This window comes from Caloenas nicobarica, chromosome 8 (assembly GCF_036013445.1).
Source record: "Caloenas nicobarica isolate bCalNic1 chromosome 8, bCalNic1.hap1, whole genome shotgun sequence".
Lineage (NCBI taxonomy): Eukaryota > Metazoa > Chordata > Aves > Columbiformes > Columbidae > Caloenas > Caloenas nicobarica.
This window is the reverse complement of record NC_088252.1, coordinates 15957309-15978379: the sequence shown is the minus strand read 5'-3', so window position 1 is coordinate 15978379 and position 21071 is coordinate 15957309. Positions and strand designations below refer to the sequence as shown.

Below are 21071 nucleotides of genomic sequence, written 5' to 3'. Positions count from 1 at the left end.
AAAGCAAGCTCTTATACTTGGTCCTGAATACATAATTTTTTTTTTTAATGACTAGTAGGTATTCAATATCCTTAACTTATCCAAGGAAAAAGATGAAGTCACATATTGCAACCCTAACATTTATAATAATAAATGTCAAACATTATTAGAAAGGGAAAGATCAGGATAAGTAAAAAAGCTTAAATTATTTCATGAAAATACTAAGCGATGCAGTAGCCTGGAGACAATGGATTAAATGCAGGGAAATGGCCACAACACACAATGGATCACTATGCAAATACTGAACACGCCATAGCTGTAGTACTTACTACTACGTAGTTTTGAAGAGGTATCAAAGTAGGAGAAGAGTGAATCTAGTTCATCAGGACAGAACAGAGACTCCCGCCTCGCCTCGTCGCTACTTACAGCAACCGCTGGGACATGCAAGTTAGCAAAGCACAAAGCAGGCAGTAAGGAAGGGATAGGGCAGGAAAGAACGTTATTGGAAAAATTAAGAAGGATGAAAATACGGAGGAAAGAAGGTGGTTAATAATGTTTCTGAATGATAAGCATCCCCACTCCACATTCTTCCCCACCTAAAAATGCACTTCTCTGAACAAGTCTTTGCTCCCGTGTACTTCTGAATTAGACTATGACCCATTAAGAGACAGATTCCAATTTCTCTGCATGAGGCACAAAATCAATTAATACAAAAATATGTTACTTTAAAAAGAACGTGTAATATAGCTAAGGAGAGAAGTGTGTAAATACCTTTTTGGGATGCTGCACCTTGTTCCCCTGCCAGAAAGGATTTTTCAGGGACACTGTGCCTTTTTTCTTCTTGACTTTGAGGCAAAACTTTCATTCCAGATTCAAACGGAGATACTGAGGCAGGCTGCTTCTCTACAAACTTCCTTTCCACGTATTTTGCTCTGATGTAGGCCTCCTTCTCCTGCCTGTCATATACAAAATCCCTGGAGTTAGTAAGCTAATACTGTAATATTTTAATTTACTAAAGAGCATCCATTTCATAGTAAAGCCAGTAACCAAAATTGTAGTTTGTCATTGCACATAACAGACACTTATGACGCATTTTCAGAAAGATGAAGAGCACACTCTTTCTGGATTCTTGATTAAGCTTTGCATAAGTCTCAAAAGATAGTAATTTGGTTGGGTTCGTATACATATGTTTTCTTTCAGACAGAGACTTTAGAAAATGGACGCGGAGGAAAGAAGCATTAGCTACTGCATGTTACTTAGAACAGACTATTTTAGTCAGAAAGGACCACAACGATCATCTAGTCCCGCTGCCACTACTTAGTGTTAATATTATTTGTTTATACATATTTTGCATTGTTAGTAGCCAATTAATATAGCATATATTTAGTTTCTTAGGGAAATATAAATCATGACATTTGTTAAAAGAACATCAGGATTGCACAAGAGACCCATAACAATAATAAGCCTCAGGCACAGCCACCAGTTCCATAATGCATAGTATTTTTTCTTGTAACCTTAGGTTTTCATCTTAAGACACACACACACCAGTTGTGACTAACTGGAAGGGGCTATAAAAGTATTACTATTGAAACTGCTAAAAAGCAGTTACCACTAGAAGGAATATCTAGCAAATCTATGTTGTTTATACTATTATAATTGTCTCCAAACTGCCAACACTTTATAAAGTGCTGTTTTCTATACTGTAAAACTGCCTGGCAGCAAGCAGCACATAACTGGAAAGCTGGTAAAAAAAAAAGTTTTAAGAGACATCTTATACAGCAGAACGAAACATTAGGAAAGGCAGAGAGCATCAGAGAAATGGAAGAGAGCAGAACAGTCATCAGAAGGTTGCTGTAAAGCAGCAGAGCTCATGTACAAGGTAGGCAGAAAGAAAAGAGCATGCTGGGGATCAGGGAACAAAAGTCAAACTGGAGAACAAAGTCACTGTAAACAAAAGGCAGAGCCCCAGGCTCCTGCCCGGAGCACTCACAAACCAAGAACAGCTGAGGTGGTCCAAAGCAGACAGGGAACAAACTCAACATGTCCACGGTGATGAGAAAGCAGGATGCTCTAGAGGCATCAGCAAAGGAGGGAGTGAGATCAGAAAAAGAACAAGTGAAGCCAAGAGGGACCAACAACAGGAATACCCAAATAAAGACAGTGAGTGAGAAACAGGGGAGAGAAAACATACTGTTGTAGGGGAAAACAAAGAGTAAATCGAAGGAATATTACAGAGTTAAGTGGCAGCATCTTTTACAGATGGAGGCTGAAGGAAGCAACAAGAAAAGGAAGAGGCACTGATAGCAAGTTACTACCTTTGGCTTCCAGGTTGTGGCTTCTTTATTCCCACTTTTTCCAACTTCGCTTCATATATTCTATTTATAACATCATTTCCCAACTCACACATAAGCTATGAAGCAAAATAAATAAATTCAAATACAGTTGCAAAAGGCTTTATCTACTTAATTAGCTGTTTTTACCCTCGGCCTATTTTTACAACTTGGTATTTTCACTGGTAAAAAGTACACTTACAGAAATAAGCATGGGTTTATATCACAGTAATGAGACCACCAGTGTCTAGAGAGACTGAATTCCAAGTAAGATAGCAAAAAAAAAAAAAAAAACAGTCACTCTTTTAAAGTGCCATTCCCTCCTGAAGGAGGAGTGCAAAAATGACCACCTGTCATTCAATAATGTTTTTGTGCAATCAGAATGACATCTGTGAGCCTCATGAACAAAGGAACTCTTTTCCACCAGCTTTGCTGGTAGCTATTCCTATCCCATCGACAAGAGACAAGTCAATCAATTCCATTCCATCTTGTCCAACAGACATTTTTGCAAAACCATAGCCTGTTATGTCTACCAAAAAAGATCAAAGAATAAAACCAGCCTGTAGATACTACTTTAAGGAGAATCTGGCCCATGAAGTCCAGCTTACTGACGGCAACAAACAGACTTCTAACACCAGGTGGAATATTCAGCTCTGGTATTTACACAAACAGGACAAGGGGTGTAGCTTTAGGGTTTTTTGTTTCCTCAGCACAAACACATTGATATTGAAATTATTGAAGGTCAAACCACAAGCAAAACACACCTGCTCACATTGTCTTTTGGTTGTTCAGAACAGAGAAGCAGCACCCAAGCACCAGAACATCACAGCTAGAAACACTTTGCATCAGTTACCCAGTTGCACACACGCATCATGCGTGAGTTCCTATTTTGGTACTTCAATATCACATGATTTCCATAACCATGTTTCAAGCTAGAATTCTGGCACACAAATAGCACATGAGCAACTGCATGAATGCTCTCCTGTAAGCCAGCAGGAGTATGAAACCAAGATCTCACTGTAAGAGCTGGCGACTGAATTCTGAAGTATGATCATGATTCCAAAGTATGATCATTTCCCTGTTTTTTCAGCCCACTATATTATTAGTCTGTAAACAGAATTCCCTTTTTATATGCTGAAAGTATCAGATGACACTTACTACTCAAAGTGCATTTGTGAACCTGAAAGCATCATAAGTTGTTCTCACAAGTCTGTAAAAAGAATGACTGCTGCTACTGCATGTATTATAAGAAAGTGTGAATTAAAAAAAACACTCAACATACAACTATAAACATATTCTACTCAAAAGTGCAAGACATGCACTCAGTACTAATGTAAGTGTTTCTGCATTGAACTTTCTGGTGCAGAGGCTTTAGAAAAATAATTTAAGTACCAAATAGAAACTTGTTTCAAAAACACTACCATACCTTCAGGAGTTCAGGTTCCCACGAATCCAGCGTTAAAGATCTTACTTTTGAGAAGTGGACTCCCAAGCTCCTAAACAGCATAAAAAAAACACCACCCCTGTAACTGCATGCTGTCTTACCTCAGACAGCTTTACCATTGATTTATGCAAATAAAGCAGTTACCCCTTAATTCTGTTTACAAACAGGGGTCTCTGATCTTGCTTCAATATACATTTGAAGAGGCACACACCATCCTCCTAATTAAGTCAATGCACAAATCAAATACGGTTCAGAAGAGTTCCCCCACCTGTGTATCCCAGAGCACTCGATGCACAGCGTGATTCCCAGGTTGATACTGGCCCAGCGAGGATCTGCCAACCCGCAGTCACAGCAGGCAGTGTTACCAGGAATACACTGAACTCGCTGTAGAGCACTTTCTCCCTTTAACAACTTCTCTTTTGTCTCACTGCCAGATTCTAGGCTTCCAGTAGAAGGGGATGATTTCTTTTCCTGTTTCTAACAGAGAAAAGAAACAAACAAGCCACACACTAAATTAAAGAAACAAAAGTTCTACAGATACTGACTGTGCACTAGAATCCTAGGAAAGTAACTTCTGCATTTAAGGCCAAGGAAAGCCACAGAACCGCAAAAATGTTTAGCTTCATAGAAGAAATAACAGACTTGAATATAGGAGTATCCAATAATTCTATGAATTTTAATCACACCACAGAAAAATCTCATCAAAACATATAGGCCAAAGTAACATTAGTAAGATGGAAGGGCAGATATTAATAGATTGGATATAAATCATAGCCTTCAAAATTTCTTTGCAATTCCACCGGAAAACAAAAAAGAAATTGTTTTTCCCTTCCCCTTTCATACAAAGAGGGTTTCTTTATTTTTAATTTTCAGGACCTAAAGATAGGTTTTGTGTTTGTTTGGTTTTCAAACTCACCTCAGATTCATCCCCTTTCTCTCTGTATGCTGTAGCAATACTGGTCTGAACAGCCTTAATCCACGCCTGCCGCAGCTTTTCTGAGTCGGCCTGAAGCATGCAGCTTCTGTGACAAACGACATGCGTACTCAGATCGAGAGAATCACCAAGGAGCTAACATCAAACGACACATTGCTCAATGAAATACAGACCCTTGAGAAAGCTTCTTGCTATCACTTGAAGTATATTGTTTAGTAGGCATCATCTTATAAACTCATTTATTTTGAGATAACAAATCAGCTGACCCTTTATGAATTGCAAACTCCTTGTTCCAAAACTATCTGCAGGTCATGCTAAAACGTATAGCTATGACTCTTCAAATAACCCAGAGAATGGCTTCGCTTCCTATTTTCTTTCTTCTCTTTTTCCAAATCTTTCGTTTTTATATCCTCACATGCAATTTACCTCCAAGACTAATTACACAAGACACTAATTAACAGTCCTTGAAAACATGATTTAATTCACTGAGATCAAGAGAAAATTATTTTAAAGATCTCTGACAAAGAATTAACTATTTTTCACAGCAACAGTCAAAGGTCCTGAAGTATAAAACTGTTCCAATACTTATAGGCTGAAAAAGCATAGGCAAGCAGGAGCAAAATGCATGTTAAAACTGAACCACAACCGAGGATGCAAACATTAGGACAGCAATCTATTAAGAAGAGAACCATAAGTAGGAGTGGGGAGTATAGATAACATCCAAACCTAAAAGTAGGTTGACCTTACATCAAAAATTTAAATATGGTCACACCTCAAAACCATTAATGAGAAATGCACATCCTGTGCCCTGGCTGCGGCAGGACTGCCATACTTCTCCAAATACAACCAACACACTGCATTGCTAGAGCTGAAAAACATTTTTATTTGGTAGTTTCATTTAGGGCATTCTAAAATGTAATTTAACACTACTGAGATGACAGCTTATTAATGTTTCTCTCTCATTACACCAATCAGAAATTTGGAGAGACCGAGATCTATTTTCTACCTTACTAAGCAGCTTGACGGTATTAGCTACTACTAAGCCACAGCAGCTCCACTACCACAAGCCCTTTATGCATAAAGCACAAGAATGCATATTTAATGCCAGAAGTTAACTAAATACTAGGAATACTTCTCACAGCATCACTTACTCTTGGCCAAAATTTCAGAGAACAGAATTGTTCAGATACTTTTCCTGTTTTGCGCTATCCCAAGAGAAACATTAATCTTGCATTTCAAGACAACTGAATGTTTTACTTCTAAATAAACATGCTCCATCACTTCTTACTTGGTTGGAGAAACCACCTCAAAACAGAAACGTCTTTCTATGTCTTCACAGTGTTTAACTGTGCAAAGCCGCAAATCTTCAACAACTACCGTGGGATTATCCTAAGAGACAAAAATTAGCAAAACGAGTGACATAAAGGAAAGATAATAAAGTTGCTAATAATCCCAAATTATTGATCATTTAATTCTATTGGCTGACAGAGTTAAACACAAATGCTCACAGACCAGCATAGGACAGGGATTAGTTTCCTGCCAGCAAGTCTGTCCAACCTTTTGGACCAACAGCTTTCAGGGCTCTTCAGAAATGTTCCCTGCAAAAAGGTAACAAAACCCACAGCAAAGTAAGCGTGTGCTTATATGTCACAGTGCAGGAATCTCATAATCTGTAAGTGCAGCTCTTAGTCTCATTTTACAAAGGGAGAAACTGATTTAGAAAAGGTTGTTCAGGAGCAGCCAGGATGCCAATGACAACGCTGCTTCTCCTGCCCCACTTGATGAGGAAAACCCAGGAAAACCGTCACCCACCCCCCAAACCGCCCCAACGCAGTTTTTGGCACCCACCTTAAACTTCTTCTGGTACACAAGTTGGTTATTTTGTATTGAGAACCAGCGCCTATTCAAACAAAGAGACATCCACAGAACAGGTAACTGATTTTACAGTGCTTGTTTGAGCCAAGTGTGCTGACACACAGCCCACAGAGGGACTGCATGACAGAATTCACAAAAGTAATGCTGCAGTCAGTTGTGGCAAGGATTTCGTGAGAATAATGAAAAAAGGGAAAGCAGAGACAAAACGGAAGAGAAAGCAAGGTTCAAATAACTTGAGTCCTAAACAAACACATTCATGTTATGCGACATTAGTTAAGCTACCACACAAAACATTTTCATTGCAAGAAACATTTACTTCTGTATTTTAGCAGCAAGCTACAATTTTAAGTAATTGTTTGATAACACAAATCCAAATAGTTTGAATAACAAAAATACTACTTAAGCTACTCACTCTTGAAATACTGTTGAGAGTAGAACTAAGAAATAATTTACTAAGGCACTAAAAATACTATAGCGTTGCTACCCCATGTAGGTTTAATGTGTCTCTATACTTGGCATTTCCTAAAATTTTAGATGCTGAAATTAAAAGATTGCATACAAAACCAAAGCAAAACCAAGGAAAACCTTTTAAGTAGGATCTTAACTTAAGCCTCAGCTTTGTAGAAAAATATCAAATAAAAGATTTAATGAAGGCATCCTATAAAATCTGAAAGATAACGTAATACTTAAAAACTCCTCTGAACTGCATCCTTCCTTGTCAAACTCACTGGTCAGACAGGACACAATTCACAGAGAGTGGAATGATCACTTGTATTTTGGAAAAAATACGGGAGTCTCAGATCTCCAACAATTGCATTTTATCAGGACACTGAATATTTAAAAAAACCCAACCAAACACCACCACCACACCCCACGCAAATATAACCACCCCTTTCTAGCTCTTCTGGGGATGCAACCAATAAAAGCCAACCAATCATCACTGGTTTTGAGCTGACAAAAATAAAGGGAATGTAAAAAATAATTCAGTCCTGCAGTGAAATTTACACTTTTTTTTTCTTGTTCAGGCTTATAATGCGAACCTGCATTTATCGTAGCACATTTCCTCCATTACCTCAAATACCCCACTTACACAACACATCACTTTTTTCTACCAATTAGTTTGAATGCTAACAGAATAAAAAATATTGTATTGCAATGTATCTTGTTATTCTCCATAGGCTGTCAGACTTCAAGCTACAATTTACTATAATTAGTAACAGGAGGGCTCCATATATTTATTCAACCATCACAAGCCATTCATGAAAAGAAGCACACAAAGATTGTTAAGAAAAAATCAGATATAAAAAAGTTAGATTCAAATCAGAAAATCTAGTATTTGTTAGAAAAGTTAGTACTTAGTAGACAGATGAGATTCTACCTTTTAACAATTAATCTTTTCAAATGTTGTGCAGATATATTTAATTTTAAAAGCAACGACAGGATCTCCTTTTAATCATGTTGGAAATCCAATATAACAGTCATCTTTTTGGGTTAAGATAATTGAACACAATAATGCAAAGAGTTATGTACTTTTTCAGTTTATTAACGGCAGTAGTTTTGGTCACTGCTTTTTAAAAGGTATCACTTATCACCTATTTAAAAAAAAAATCAACACAGACGTAGTAACTAAATCTCAAATACAAGCACAAGGCAGGTTATTGCTAATATTTGAATAGGCAACTCAACAAAAGAGCAGACTAGAAAAGGAAAATAAACTCAGTTGTTTTAATGTGCTTGTTTTGAACATAACACCAATAGAAAAACATGAAAAGTAGTGCCTATGCGGTAAAGGAAAAAAAAATGCAGCAGTTCCCCAAGATAACATGCAATGGAGCAAATCCCTAAGAATGGCTTTAGGTAGTGCGATTAACTTCATTAATGCAATGCTTCATTTGTTCTACAGCTGAATATCTAGTGGGCTACTAAAGTAAACAAGCTCCAATCTGATCAACTGGATAGAAGTTTGCACAAATTGTACAACACATTTGTGTTATCTTTAAAGTCTAGTCTAGAAGTTTTCAAAGTATTGCAGCCACTTTGTTTTTTCCTAGCAGAGAAATTAAATCTGTTTAAGAGAGCCTTCCAGTCCAGCAAAAAGATTGTGGTTTGATTTTTTTTTTTAAAGAAACTTTTATTGAACAAAATGGATAATTTTAAATGTAGTATATAACTTGTAGATCACACTTTTGAAGTAGATGTTGATGGAAAATAAAGTTAATACACATTGTATGCTTAAAAAAAAAAAAGTGGCAGCCTCTCTGATGACAGCACCACGGCAGTTTTATTCTGGCTAAAAGCTTTATCAATTATTTAAAATGAATGAAGTATCATTAATAAATTCTACTCGTTACTGTAAGAAACAGACTACTGGGGGTTTACAGCTGTAACAGCCAGGAAACTGAGGTACAATATATGTACCGAAGGTGCTACTATAGGATACTCCATATCTATCCTGTTCTATGAATTAATGTTCATAAACCTTTGGGCAACATGTGTGCAGTAAGGACTAAGTGTTACCAAAGTTGCTTTAAATGTGTCATTCTGTCAGAAAGAGGAGAGCAGCATGCTGAAAGAGAAACCAGACTTGGGAAAATCTTAAAAGTAATTTGCACTGCTCCACTGGCTAGTGATTAAATGTAGCTGTTTGGGCTTAGAAACTGAATGTTTTCCATCATTTATACCTATGCAATCAAAAAGTATTTGTTAAATAGGAAACAATACAAAATTCATTGAAAAACATTTCAAATTTCTGAGAACTGAGAGAAGTAATAAAATTAAACTGAGTTTTACATAAAGATTTGAATCATGCTTAGCTGATTTTCAAAAGGAAACAGTTTTTTTCACTAGTTGCTGTCAGCATGCAAATAGAACAGAATGATTAAGAATGCACAACATTTAAAAGCTACATCTCTATTTTCAATGCAGTTGATGAGAAAAATCTCACCAACTTCAACCGGAAAAAGTCAAAACACTGATCTCGTACGGTCAGAAGTTTGAGTGCAGAAACTTTGCCTTAATTCCTTTTTTGCTAAAACTAGCTCAATCTTTCTCATTCTTTTAAAGGTGTTGAGCATCAGGTATACTGGCATCCCAGGCAGAATCCTTCTGTTATTTTCTTAGACTGAGCTGCTTATCCATCCATTGCAAGTAATCAAAATTAAATGCAGGGTTAATGAAGAGCTTTTTGCGTGCCAAGGAAACATTAGGAAGATATAAAAGAAGCTGTTTGGTACCTGATGTGATCTGGCTTTTTCCTGTCATGTGAAAAAATGGGGTAGGATTAAAACATAAGGGAAAGGAGAAGGAGGAATGAAAAATGCAAAATGAGCAAAATAAGCAAAGAATTAGCATGATTTGAAAATACAGAATTAAAAAGGAAAACATTTAATGCATCCAACCTAAAAACTATTCAGAACATACTAGTGTTTGATAAAGGCTTGTCTCCCTACATGTATTTTTTTCATGCATATCTTTCTTCGTGACATAGACTTATTTTTCATTTTAATTTCTAGGAACCAAAACAGCTTTACACCTACTGCTCCACAATAAGTGCATCTCACTTCAGCTCCTGATGCCTTAAAGAAAAGTTGTGTATAATAAGATACTTAATTTACAAACAGACAGACTTACATTCAAAAATTAGGTCTCCATGCCTGTTACTGTAAAACTTCCTAGTGTAGAGATATAGTTTTGATTCCACTACAGTATATTATCCAGAATACTCATGTACATTATAGGCACAAGAAGAGACGATTGCAAAACCTCCCGCGCTACCAAAACACAGCAACACTGAATTGCAAACAGTTCTTGTGGTTTACTTCGTATCCTGCTCAAACACAGTATCATCCAGAACTACCCCAAGAACAGGAAACTTCACACAAAAGCCCAAATAACTGAAGACTATGGATAATTAAACCCAAGCTACCAGCTGCCCCAGGAAGAAACTACATCATCCTAACAAGAAATTATTTTGGATGGGAAACAAGTGAAGAGATTTACTCCTGTTCAAAGCGTTGCATTTACAGTTTTGATTTTGTCCTCCCTCAGCAAACAGACTTTTCCCAAGATAATCCGCTATGGTGTCGATGGATTCATGGACCAAGACGTGCACACAAAGGCATCACAATTATCTAATTTGCCAGCTAGGATCACACTGATGTGTGTCAAACCCAGACAAAATCCATGTACTATTTCCTTTTCTCTTAAGTTTTTAATGCCAGCAAGTACACACTAATAGCAGTAACTGCAATGATTTTTGATGCCTTTAAATCAGTCATAAAGGAGTACTTTAGAAGGCCTAGAACCATCAAAATACCAGCTGACACCAACAGAGGGAAAAAGAGAAGCTACAGTTTTAAGTACATATTACAACTGACAGTGCCCTCAGCAGTTAACTAGGAATATCAGTGCCCTTGCCCTTGGTTCAGAACATCACGAAATTCCAGTATGCCTTTCTAGGGAAATTCTTCTGGTTTTGTTTCAGCTGATGTTCCACCCACCTCCCCCAAAGTCAGGCAAATAGTGGAGTGGCAACCTGCCTGTCTGGTAATAACTCCGATAGTATCTTGTCCATCTTGGGGTCTCGACTTCAGCTCTCAATTCCCTCGTATAAAATACATAACTCTCTATATGTTTTCCCCTTTGGTATTTCATTGTACATTTTTACACACAGAACAATTTCATGCAATGACACAGTCCTTTCTTGTACTCTAGTGACTGGAAGAACACCTCTAATACATGGTAAACTCTAATCATTATCTCGCCGAAGCTACAATACTGCATAAGTAAATCATTCCGTCAGTGGGAAGAGGCAGTGGCAAGTGGCAATGACCACTTCAGTCCCTACAGCATCACAAGCAATTACAAATGTCTTCAGAAATAAAAATAAAAATACTTGTTTTTATTAAAACATGAGAAATTGGGCTAGATTCAAAAACTAATAGTTGTCTTAAGGTCTCAAACATATTTTATGTATGATAATAGCAGTAGTAGTTTCACAACAGTTAGCAATGGTTTGTGAAGTACAAATTAAAATGATTGATTCAACTTTTAAAGTGTTTATAGAGAGCATGTCCAATGCTATTGTCTGCCTAATTCCAAAACAAGCTAGTCTATCACAGTGAGATAAATAATCAAGAATCTAAGATTAAAAAGTTACATGTTTAGCTTTATTTACAAGTCCTGTGACAAATAGAAGAAAAAACTATACATAAATATAAAATATAGGTTTTATACACAGCAAATAGAAGTTATATAGTAAGTAGTTCTGATTCATTGAGCTGTTTACTTTGTCTCTCTTAAATAACCTATTGTTTGGATACGTTTTTATTATATATGTTCAAACCTGTAACTTAACCTGAAACAATGTCATTGTGTATATTGATTTAATTATGAATTCCCCATATTTATTTTGTGTCCATTTAAATTTCCAACACATCGAAATTAGTTTTAATTGAATCCTACTCCTTGAACACCTTGAGCTAAGATGCATGTATGGTATTAATAGGTATGAAGCCATGTGGAAAAAAATATTTTTCAGCGACCTGCCGACACTCTTGTCCTGCTCCCTGCTGTCACCTCCCCAGCCAGCAAAGCCTTTGTGCCATCCGAAAGAAGAACCCAGAGAGGGAGTCAGAGTTTTGCCTTTGGTCACTTTGCAAGAGGCTGCAGACCGACTTGCACACCACCTTGCAAAAAGGACCCTCTCAGCCTGTTGAGAAGCAAATAAAGGATGACCTCCTGCCTTGCTGCTGCGGATTTTTCTCAGCGTGCTTACACAAGGATTTTATTCCAGATCAGGAACATGCTTTTGAAGCGTTATCTCCCAGTTTTCTCCCTTCACCGTCCTTTCATGCCTCACAGATTTGTCTTGGAAAACTCCAAATTCTGCTTGGATGAAACTAACCCAGAAGGTACTTTACAATTACAGATGGATAATCAGACTACAGGACCAGACTAGAATTAGTCCAAAGCAAAATCCCTCATACTAGTTGCCCATGGCTTGCTAATAGATAAGTCTTACTGACACCAGTGGCCCTTGCATCAGCCTACACCACAGATTTAAGCGAAGCAATCCCAGTTTGTTACAGACTTGTGATGTTCCATGATGCTCCAAGAATTATGCAATAATTAAGGTTGGAAGGGACCACACACATTCTGGCCTTTCAAACAGAGCAAACGGTTTAACAGAAGCACAGCTGCAAAAATCAGAGCATAAGACAGTAAAAAGAGCTCTGTATCACAAGAAATTATCTTTACAATTCAAGAACTGTATCCAACTGTACTGTACATGCTCCAGTATAATATTTCCTTGAAAAAAGTGTACATCTTTGGAATCGCAAAAGAAATCCTGTTCAGTAAGAAAAATATTTAAACAATAGTAAAATATATGTTAAAGAGACAGGACTAAAAATACATTTTGAATTCCAAGCAGGACCATCATAACTACTATGCAGAAGTCACTGCAGAAAATAGGAGTTGTAAAGGATAACAATTACATACTTATCTTTCAGGAAAAATAACTCAAGTCCTCCACCGCGTTTCCCTGCTTCCAACAGCCAGACAACTTCAAGCTTACTTCGACCTCTAACATTTATTTTTCCAGCATATGTATTTACATAGCTTATTGCATACAATCATAAGGATTGCTCTGATTCAACCCAAAAGTAAGGCTAAAACACAATTACAGAGACAGAGTGCACACAGCCAAATAAGCTTTCCATCCACAGAACTTCTCCAGACTTCAAGATACATGCTTAGAAAAAGGTTTGCAAACAACTAGGACAGGAAATAAGGAAAAATGGCTTTGAAGTGTCACCTCTACATGAATTAATGAAGTTGTCCAAGTGTTCTGTCCAAATTGTGGAATCAGTGAGTTGCAAAGGTTATTAGTCAGATCAGAATTCAGCTTAACAAGCAGTACCTTAACAAGTCGTATCTTAACAAGTTAGTAAACAGAGGTTCTGAATAATTACCTGTTCCAAGTCTTGAAGGCATTGCTGGCTCGCTTAAATAGATAACCCTCCATAACAATACCATTGGCTGCATCTACATTGTATTCTAGTTTAGTATCATCACTGGAATAATCCTGGTACAAAGGAAGAAGAAAAAGACATTGCAGTTTTAAATGACATGTCAAATACAGGAAGCATTAATGTAAAAAAAAAAAAACCCACCACATTTTGCTTGCAACATTTACTAGTCACAGTGTGACTCTTAGCCCCTGACACTCTTTTAAAAAATACTTTTAGGAGATCAAAATGCTGAAGATTTTTACTTTACCTGCATATAAAGAGAACTTCTTGCTCATGTATTCGTGACCTCTATGGCCAAGTAGAGGGCAAACATTACTGATGGAGCATCTGATGCTTCACCTGTCTGCTCAAACAGCCTCATATACATTGCAAAGAAAGGCAGGAGTAAGGTAAAGGGGCAATGGGAGTTTGGAGTCAAAACTGAAAAGCAATTGCAGGCTGCTGCAGACACCTGTACAGAGCCAGTCATGCTTCAGCATTTTCTTCAGCTCTGTCATCTTGACAAGGGAGCTAGATCAGAACTTATGAGACAAGTAACCCAATAAAGATGATGCCACCCATTTTCCCTAAATTAAAGCACTCAGGGTGCTGGCAGTGATGACAAGAGCTAAGCAGTAACTTTTTTATTCATGATCTTTGACAAGAATACAAAGCTACAAGTAGCACAAGAGAACATACATTTTAATCAATCTAATAACAAATAATAATAGGTAATAACAGTTAGTAACAGCTTTACAAATTTTAGAAAGGTTAATTGCTTCACAGTGCCAGCAAATGTAGGGCAGACTATGCAATAATACATGTGGCAATTATTTTGCTTTCATATCTCATCTGAAAGCCATAGAGCTCAGGGCAGGTGGGAGGCTCCAGCTATTGGGCTGCTTGAAAAAGCATACATGGAATGACATCATTTATCGTAAGCTATGTCTAGAGATCAAAATAATATACATGCTATTATTTAATTCCACTGCTACTAAAATATATCATTAGAAAAGACTTCTTCCCCTTAACTAGGGCAGAAGAGACATCACTGAAAATTAAGTTTCAGAACCAAACGAACAGGTTAAATAGTGAAGATGCAGGACATTTCATGTCACTCTCCCATAGCTTCAGCAGGTACTTTTTGTAAACTGCAAACATCAGCTTTGTGTGAAAAGTATGTCTGTAAATCTGTTCTGTATTTTGCTCTTTAGGAATTTATCTATACATAGGGGAAGAGAGACTATATATATATAAAAAAAATTTTAAAAAAACAGCTTCACAACCAAGACCATCAGCCCTTTGTTACATTCCAGCCTGCACACAACTTTTCTGCCACACTTGATGTTTACTCTTACACATGCAGATGATTTGGTCTAATCCACGGTTAATGAAACAAGACAGTGAAGTGGTTACAAATATCAAAATGGGCCCCTTAGACCCCCAGGCCAACACAGCAGCAAATTCCATGAAGTTACTCACAGTGTTTCCAGCTATTACCAATGTGAATAGATTAACTAAATTTGAAATGTTAAATCTAGATTTTTGTTAATTCACTGTCAGATTATCAAAGCAAAAGTAAGAGTTCCAGAAGAAAATGGAACTATCATATCACTACCGTATACTGATCTAAACAAACATATGGGTTGCAAATAAAAGCTTCTCCAAAATCACAAATTCATGCATTATTCAGTATTTAATAACTTTAATTTTCTGCCTGCTTTCTAGATCAGAACATGCTGAACATTAAAGATTTAATGTAAGCACGAACACCAAATATCACAGTACAATTTTAACTTAGTATTTCACAATTTATGACACACAAAACCATTCTTGAAGCATTAAAAGTCTTTTTTTTCTTATCTTTGAAGGGAAAAAAAAAAGACAAAACCCCTATAAGCACAGACTTAGACATGCTGATGTCACATTCCCTCCCTCCCCCCAAAAATGATAAATTACTCTAACTTACCAGCTCCCAAACATAATGAAACCTGCTAAAGATTTGCATCTTCCTGCCTCAGTGATGCCTGCAACTCCTTGTCTAGTGAAAGACAACACACATTCCCTCAGTCTTTTCTGTCCAAACTACTGTGTAATCACATTTTCCTCCAGGTTTGGAGAACTGCTGCAGAAAATGCCACTGTCTTTTCCAATGAATCTAGATTTACACTTTGAAGACACGTACAAGCATGACAGGAAAATTCCTCTGGATCATTTATCACGCTACTCTCTCAGTCCACATTGCCTAAAATACTGAGCCTTCCTCATGAAGTGCACTTAGAGTCATTTTTAATGGCTTCCCTGGTTGACTTCCACCTCAACAGAACAGATAGACACACAAGAGTATACAGAAAAATGTTTCATATTTTCTTAACTATACATAGCAGACTCCCAACTCAGGGGAGGGAGTGAAGCTTCCATATGTTTTATCCATAAAACTTCATTGATAAAGTTGTGGTCAGGAAAAAGATGAACAAAAAACCCCCTCACACTTCATTTCAATTAAAACGATAAAAGTAGAAAAAGGAACTAGATAAGCAGTGTCTGATCTTATAGTCTCTGCTATTTTATAATTACAGAATAGGAGAATAGCAGTCACAGAGTTTATTTTTATCTTGGCACATGGAAAATTTTAGTGAATCATGAAAAATAACCAGGGGGTGGAGAGAAATACATCCATATCTTTCCAGTGTCCTGCATAGAGAATCACACGTTAATAAAGCCAGTCACTTCATGTGATTCAGAATTTTGTATTCCTTAAGCAAACACGCAGCTGATAAAGACTAATTAGTAAACAAATGATGTTTCAAATTCAGATGTCAGGACTAAAGTACATTTGACCTAATCGAACTAAGGCAATTAAGTCAGTATTATGCAAATTAAACTGAAGTGCTATGTCACACATTTCACTCAGATTCGAAGGAAGGAACATCTATGGCTTCTACTCTGACACATTTTTCCAGGTTGGCCAGTTACTGGAAGAGAACCATCTAGAAGTGGGTTCCACAGGTGAAGCACACAGCCTGCCTTCAGGCCTTTGTACATTTTTCTTTAAATGTCCGTGAGAGATAGGAAACCAGCTGGCAATGGAAAAACAGCTTTCATTTCCACAATTAATACTAATCTGGTGGGTCACGGAGTACTTACTGTTCTTGACAGGGATTCAGTGAATGCATTTTCATACAAACTTATTAATTTATCACACTTACTGGATTAATTTCATAGCTTGTATTTTTTCTGTTTCTCTTGTTACCGAAACATAAACATCTATACTTTTCAGCAGCAGAGTTTTCTATTTCTTTTAATACGAAGATTGCTAGCAGGTCACAAAACCTATTCAAGCCATTTTACCAGTACATCTTAGGGAGCATATGAGCATTTCAACATCGAATCACAGAATCACAGAATCACAGAATGTTAGGGATTGGAAGGGACCTCAAAAGATCATCTAGTCCAATATGTTTTTTACTTTAGAGAAGCAGAATTTTTAGAGTTTTTTAAAAGGCAGCAAATGGGGCAGCATAAGTACCAAAGACAACACTGATTTGAAAAGCTACCCGAGCAGAAACTAAACAGGACACTAACTGTGCAACTCCCCATTTCCGCCCCATCAGCAGAAGAGACATTTGTCCTGCTTAAGTTGAAGTTCCTGTGAGGAAGCACTTAAAACAACAACCAACCAGTAACGAGGTTTACAGTCCAAGACGAAGTGAAAGAAGGCGAAATGTCATTTGAGCATACGAAGTCACTTGAAATACTGGTACATCTTTGTTTTTTGAGGCAGGAATTAGTTTGCATTACTTCTCACCAGCAGCTCTGCTTTATGCCTGTGGTAGCATCTGGTTTCCTATCACCTTGTTTACTCAAGATGTTAAAAATCATTCTCGCTCCAGCTGTTTCCTGAGCAGTCCTTTGGATGCAGATTTTTTTTTAAATGAAAAAGGGATTTGAATACAACAAAAACTATTTGAAGTTCAATGCAAACATTTTTCCTGTATCATTTCCCTCATTTTAGAATGAAGTATTTGCTCTGTCACAAAAACCAAAAAGCCATAATGCTGTTTACAGGCCCAACCGATTTTTAAATTATCTAATTCAACATGTTACTACAGCAATAGGCTGCAAACTGCTTGGAAAACAAGAGCAGCAAGTTATAAGTCTTAAGTGATACTGCTATTGTGACACCGCTCTTTTGATATGAATCTTTCCCTATAAAAACATATTGCAAAAAGTTCCCAGGATCATTAATTCATAGTATGTGTTGCTCCAGATTAACACAGAAAAAATAATTTATTACACTAAAAGAAAATAAAATGGTTTCCTACATATTTGCTGAGTAAATAGAACACAAAATCTAAAAACAAACAAACAAAAAATCAGACATAAGTTCTCCTAAAATAGAAATCAAGCTATAGTGGTGATCAAGTCCTTCCATGACTTTTACATTAGCCTCTCAGACAACAGCCTAATTAAATAGTATGACGATGACAAAGGAAAGCGAGATGAGTTATTTAATTAGTGCAATTATTCCGTATGCATATATGCAAATGCAGGTAGTGGGTAGGTGGGTAGGTGTGTGCACATGTGCACTTGCCTATACATTTCAGAAAAGGAAATGTTCTTTATCCACACAATAAAGAAAAAGGCATCATTCTGAAGCATTAAAGCTTCAGTATATTAAATGCACACGTACCTCATGGAATATTCAACACAAGAAGAAGTTTCAGTAGTTACAAACCATGGAACGATTTGGGCACGTATGCCTAATGGGCAGCCCAGTGGAAAGCAGCATGACAAGCCATGAGAAGAGAACAGAGAACAAGGCTGCCATTCTGGCCAGGTTGACTAGATGACAAATAATGATATAAAGAATAAGATCCAAGGCCTAAGGCAGTTCAAGATTCTGAAATCCTGATGAGCTGGAAGCAAACTTGGTGAGAAGGTTGGGAAATCAAGCAGGAGGAGACAAAACAAGCAGACAACATGACTTGAGTAAGAAAACAAGAAAATTATTTGACAAGCTGTAAGGAATTTCCAATAAAGCATGCCCTCCAAAGCCTAGATACATTAATCTAAGCATTATCATCACAAAAATGCATCAATGACTTCACTGATAAGCACAGGAGACAAAGAACTTGAAACACAGAACTTTACAGGACAACATACAGTAAATCTGACTGCCCTGATTATGTTTTAGAGACAGCATAAAATCGTCATTCAATTAAAATAAGGAACAATATATGAATAACCTCGTTACGATTGTCATTTGTACTTGAAACCAAGAATATTTATATTACACACAGATACAGCTTATCAAGTTTCACGAAGCTTGAAAGTTTCAATAACCATTGAAACTATTAAAAATGGTTTACCTGTAAAGCAGCCTTAAGCAGCATTTGAAGAAAAAACAAAGACTGTAAACACCATTGGCAACAGCAATGACCATAATTCACAGTAACAAGTTATTATTTCTATGGCCAATTAAAAGATAATTGCCCATAACTTTCATTCTTCAGTCACTGCTGTTCTCTAACAATAAAGCCCCCAACAACTGTCCACTTCTGAAACTAGGCCTACTGAGCATAAACAAATTCAAATTTGAACATCACCGTTAATTCTCAAGTTCCATCTCTGTCCCATTTCCCCTTTCTTCCCCTTCCCTGCCTGTACTAATCTCCTGTCTGCCTCCAAACACCGCACCTCAGCGCTGCCCTAAAACTCAGTGTCTCTGCTCAATGTCACCGTTATAGCAACCTCGATACTTCCCACCAACTCCTGCAGGGATGATGGGATGAAGTGACAAAAACATATTCAGCAACCAAAAAAATTCACATTTTCCCACTAATATTGACTCCTATTCAGACTACCTGAATTACAATCTTCACATATTTTCATTCCTGAATTTATTTACTAATCAGGTTTCATTTACATGAGGGGTTTTTTTGTTGTGTTTTGTTTTGTTTTAATTTATGCCACCTGAACAGATACAGAATGTATTTGAATGAGAGCAAGAAGTGTTGCATTACCTTTAAACTGGTATCTAATCCCTTTCAAAAGTACCTGCAGTATTAGCTCACTACGAGAGAGTTCAATGGAAATTTTTAACTTCTAGCATTTTACCTGCAAAACCAACACTGATCTAGAGCTTCTGAAATATCCAAACAACAGAAATCACTCCCCCCACAACATGAACTTTATGTCTTTTTCTCAACAAGCAAAAATAAGAATTATTCCACATACAAATCTTCCCAAAAAAGCAATTTAATGTTTTCACTTTCATTTTTGTGTACAGTTGAACACCATACAATAGACAACCTTTACAGATGTTTACTTTTGGTCTTCATATGCAATAGCAGCTGTCACACTCTGCCTCAAAGTGCTGCACTCCTATTTGGCACAGCTCAGACAGAAAGTGATATGTATGACTGTGCAGCATATACAGCTGCTCTACAGACACAGGAGGAAAAGACAGCAAGCTTTTACAACTATATTGAATGCAAGATGTAATCAGAATTAAGAGTTCTAATGAAATGTTAGAGTCTCAGCATTCAAATAAATTCTACTGTTCTATTTATGTTTCAGTCAAAACTAAACATAGTACCTTGTTCTGCAATACAAAATGAGTATCTGCAATCTAACCCTGTGCTTAATGCTGTGTGAATCTATTTCTCTACACTAAAGATACCACCCCGCACAGTTCCAATGCAGAGATGCACTGCTGGGGAGAGATGCCAGAGATAAAAATGTGTGTGCAGTCTGCCTTTTACATTCTCTCAAGTACCTTTTGCTGAATAGTGGAGTGCTTTTGCTCCATATCTCTCTTCTCCTTCGCAGCATCTACAGCCAACTGATCCAGCTGTAAAGAGAAACAGAAAATGAGATCTTTAGATTTCAAGATAAATTTGGATCAGTAGATTTCATAATGCTGGAAAAAAAAAAAGAGAGCACATTATGTCTAGACATTGCATGACTTTTGTTTTATTTGCATAGTATAATTACTCCTCTGGTCACAAAGTGTTTACCTTGAATAACCACTGAAGCTTCGTTTAAAGCACTGCACCACCATCCTGAATTAACCTCTACGAAAGGTGGTCATTTCTTGCAAGCCTTAGAAGAAATGTTTCAAGGAACAGCATGGTGCCAAGCATATGCGACTCTGTACCGCATTGGTGCTCAGTCTCCGAAGAGCATGACTCAGGCTCCAGCGGCTCTGGCTGGCCGGCCTGTGCAGCAGCACTGGCATGAGCAGCAAACACCAGAAGGAGAGAACGCTAGAGATTTTTCGCCTCCACAAAGGGGGAAAAACTGCCTCAACCAGGCTTTTGTATTGATAGTTTTGATCAGGTCATCAGCAGTATTTAAGCAAGATTCCTTGAAATCTTAGGTAGAACCATTGAAACTGTTTCTAGTTTCAGAAATAAAAACAATATAGTTTTGCAAAGAGGAGACTGTCACAGCAGAGAAGATTTAAGTTAGCATCCTTAGAAAGTCTGTGG

The 21071-nt window shown here is 37.2% G+C and overlaps 1 protein-coding gene across 3 annotated transcripts in view; it reads right to left on the bottom strand.

Moving 5' to 3' along the window:
• Positions 1–21071, bottom strand: part of ACAP2 (ArfGAP with coiled-coil, ankyrin repeat and PH domains 2) — a 66857-nt gene that overhangs the window by 12904 nt on the left and 32882 nt on the right. For 2 of the 3 annotated variants that reach the window (XM_065640104.1, XM_065640105.1), the window contains exons 9-18: positions 20357–20431; positions 13537–13649; positions 9796–9816; positions 6536–6587; positions 5976–6076; positions 4670–4775; positions 4022–4230; positions 3736–3805; positions 2295–2389; positions 751–935 (exon numbers count right to left, since the gene is read on the bottom strand). In XM_065640104.1, coding sequence (XP_065496176.1) covers positions 751–935; positions 2295–2389; positions 3736–3805; positions 4022–4230; positions 4670–4775; positions 5976–6076; positions 6536–6587; positions 9796–9816; positions 13537–13649; positions 20357–20431 — 1027 coding nt within the window. The remainder of the gene's footprint in view (positions 1–750; positions 936–2294; positions 2390–3735; positions 3806–4021; positions 4231–4669; positions 4776–5975; positions 6077–6535; positions 6588–9795; positions 9817–13536; positions 13650–20356; positions 20432–21071) is intronic. The other variant, XM_065640106.1, reaches the window with a different exon arrangement.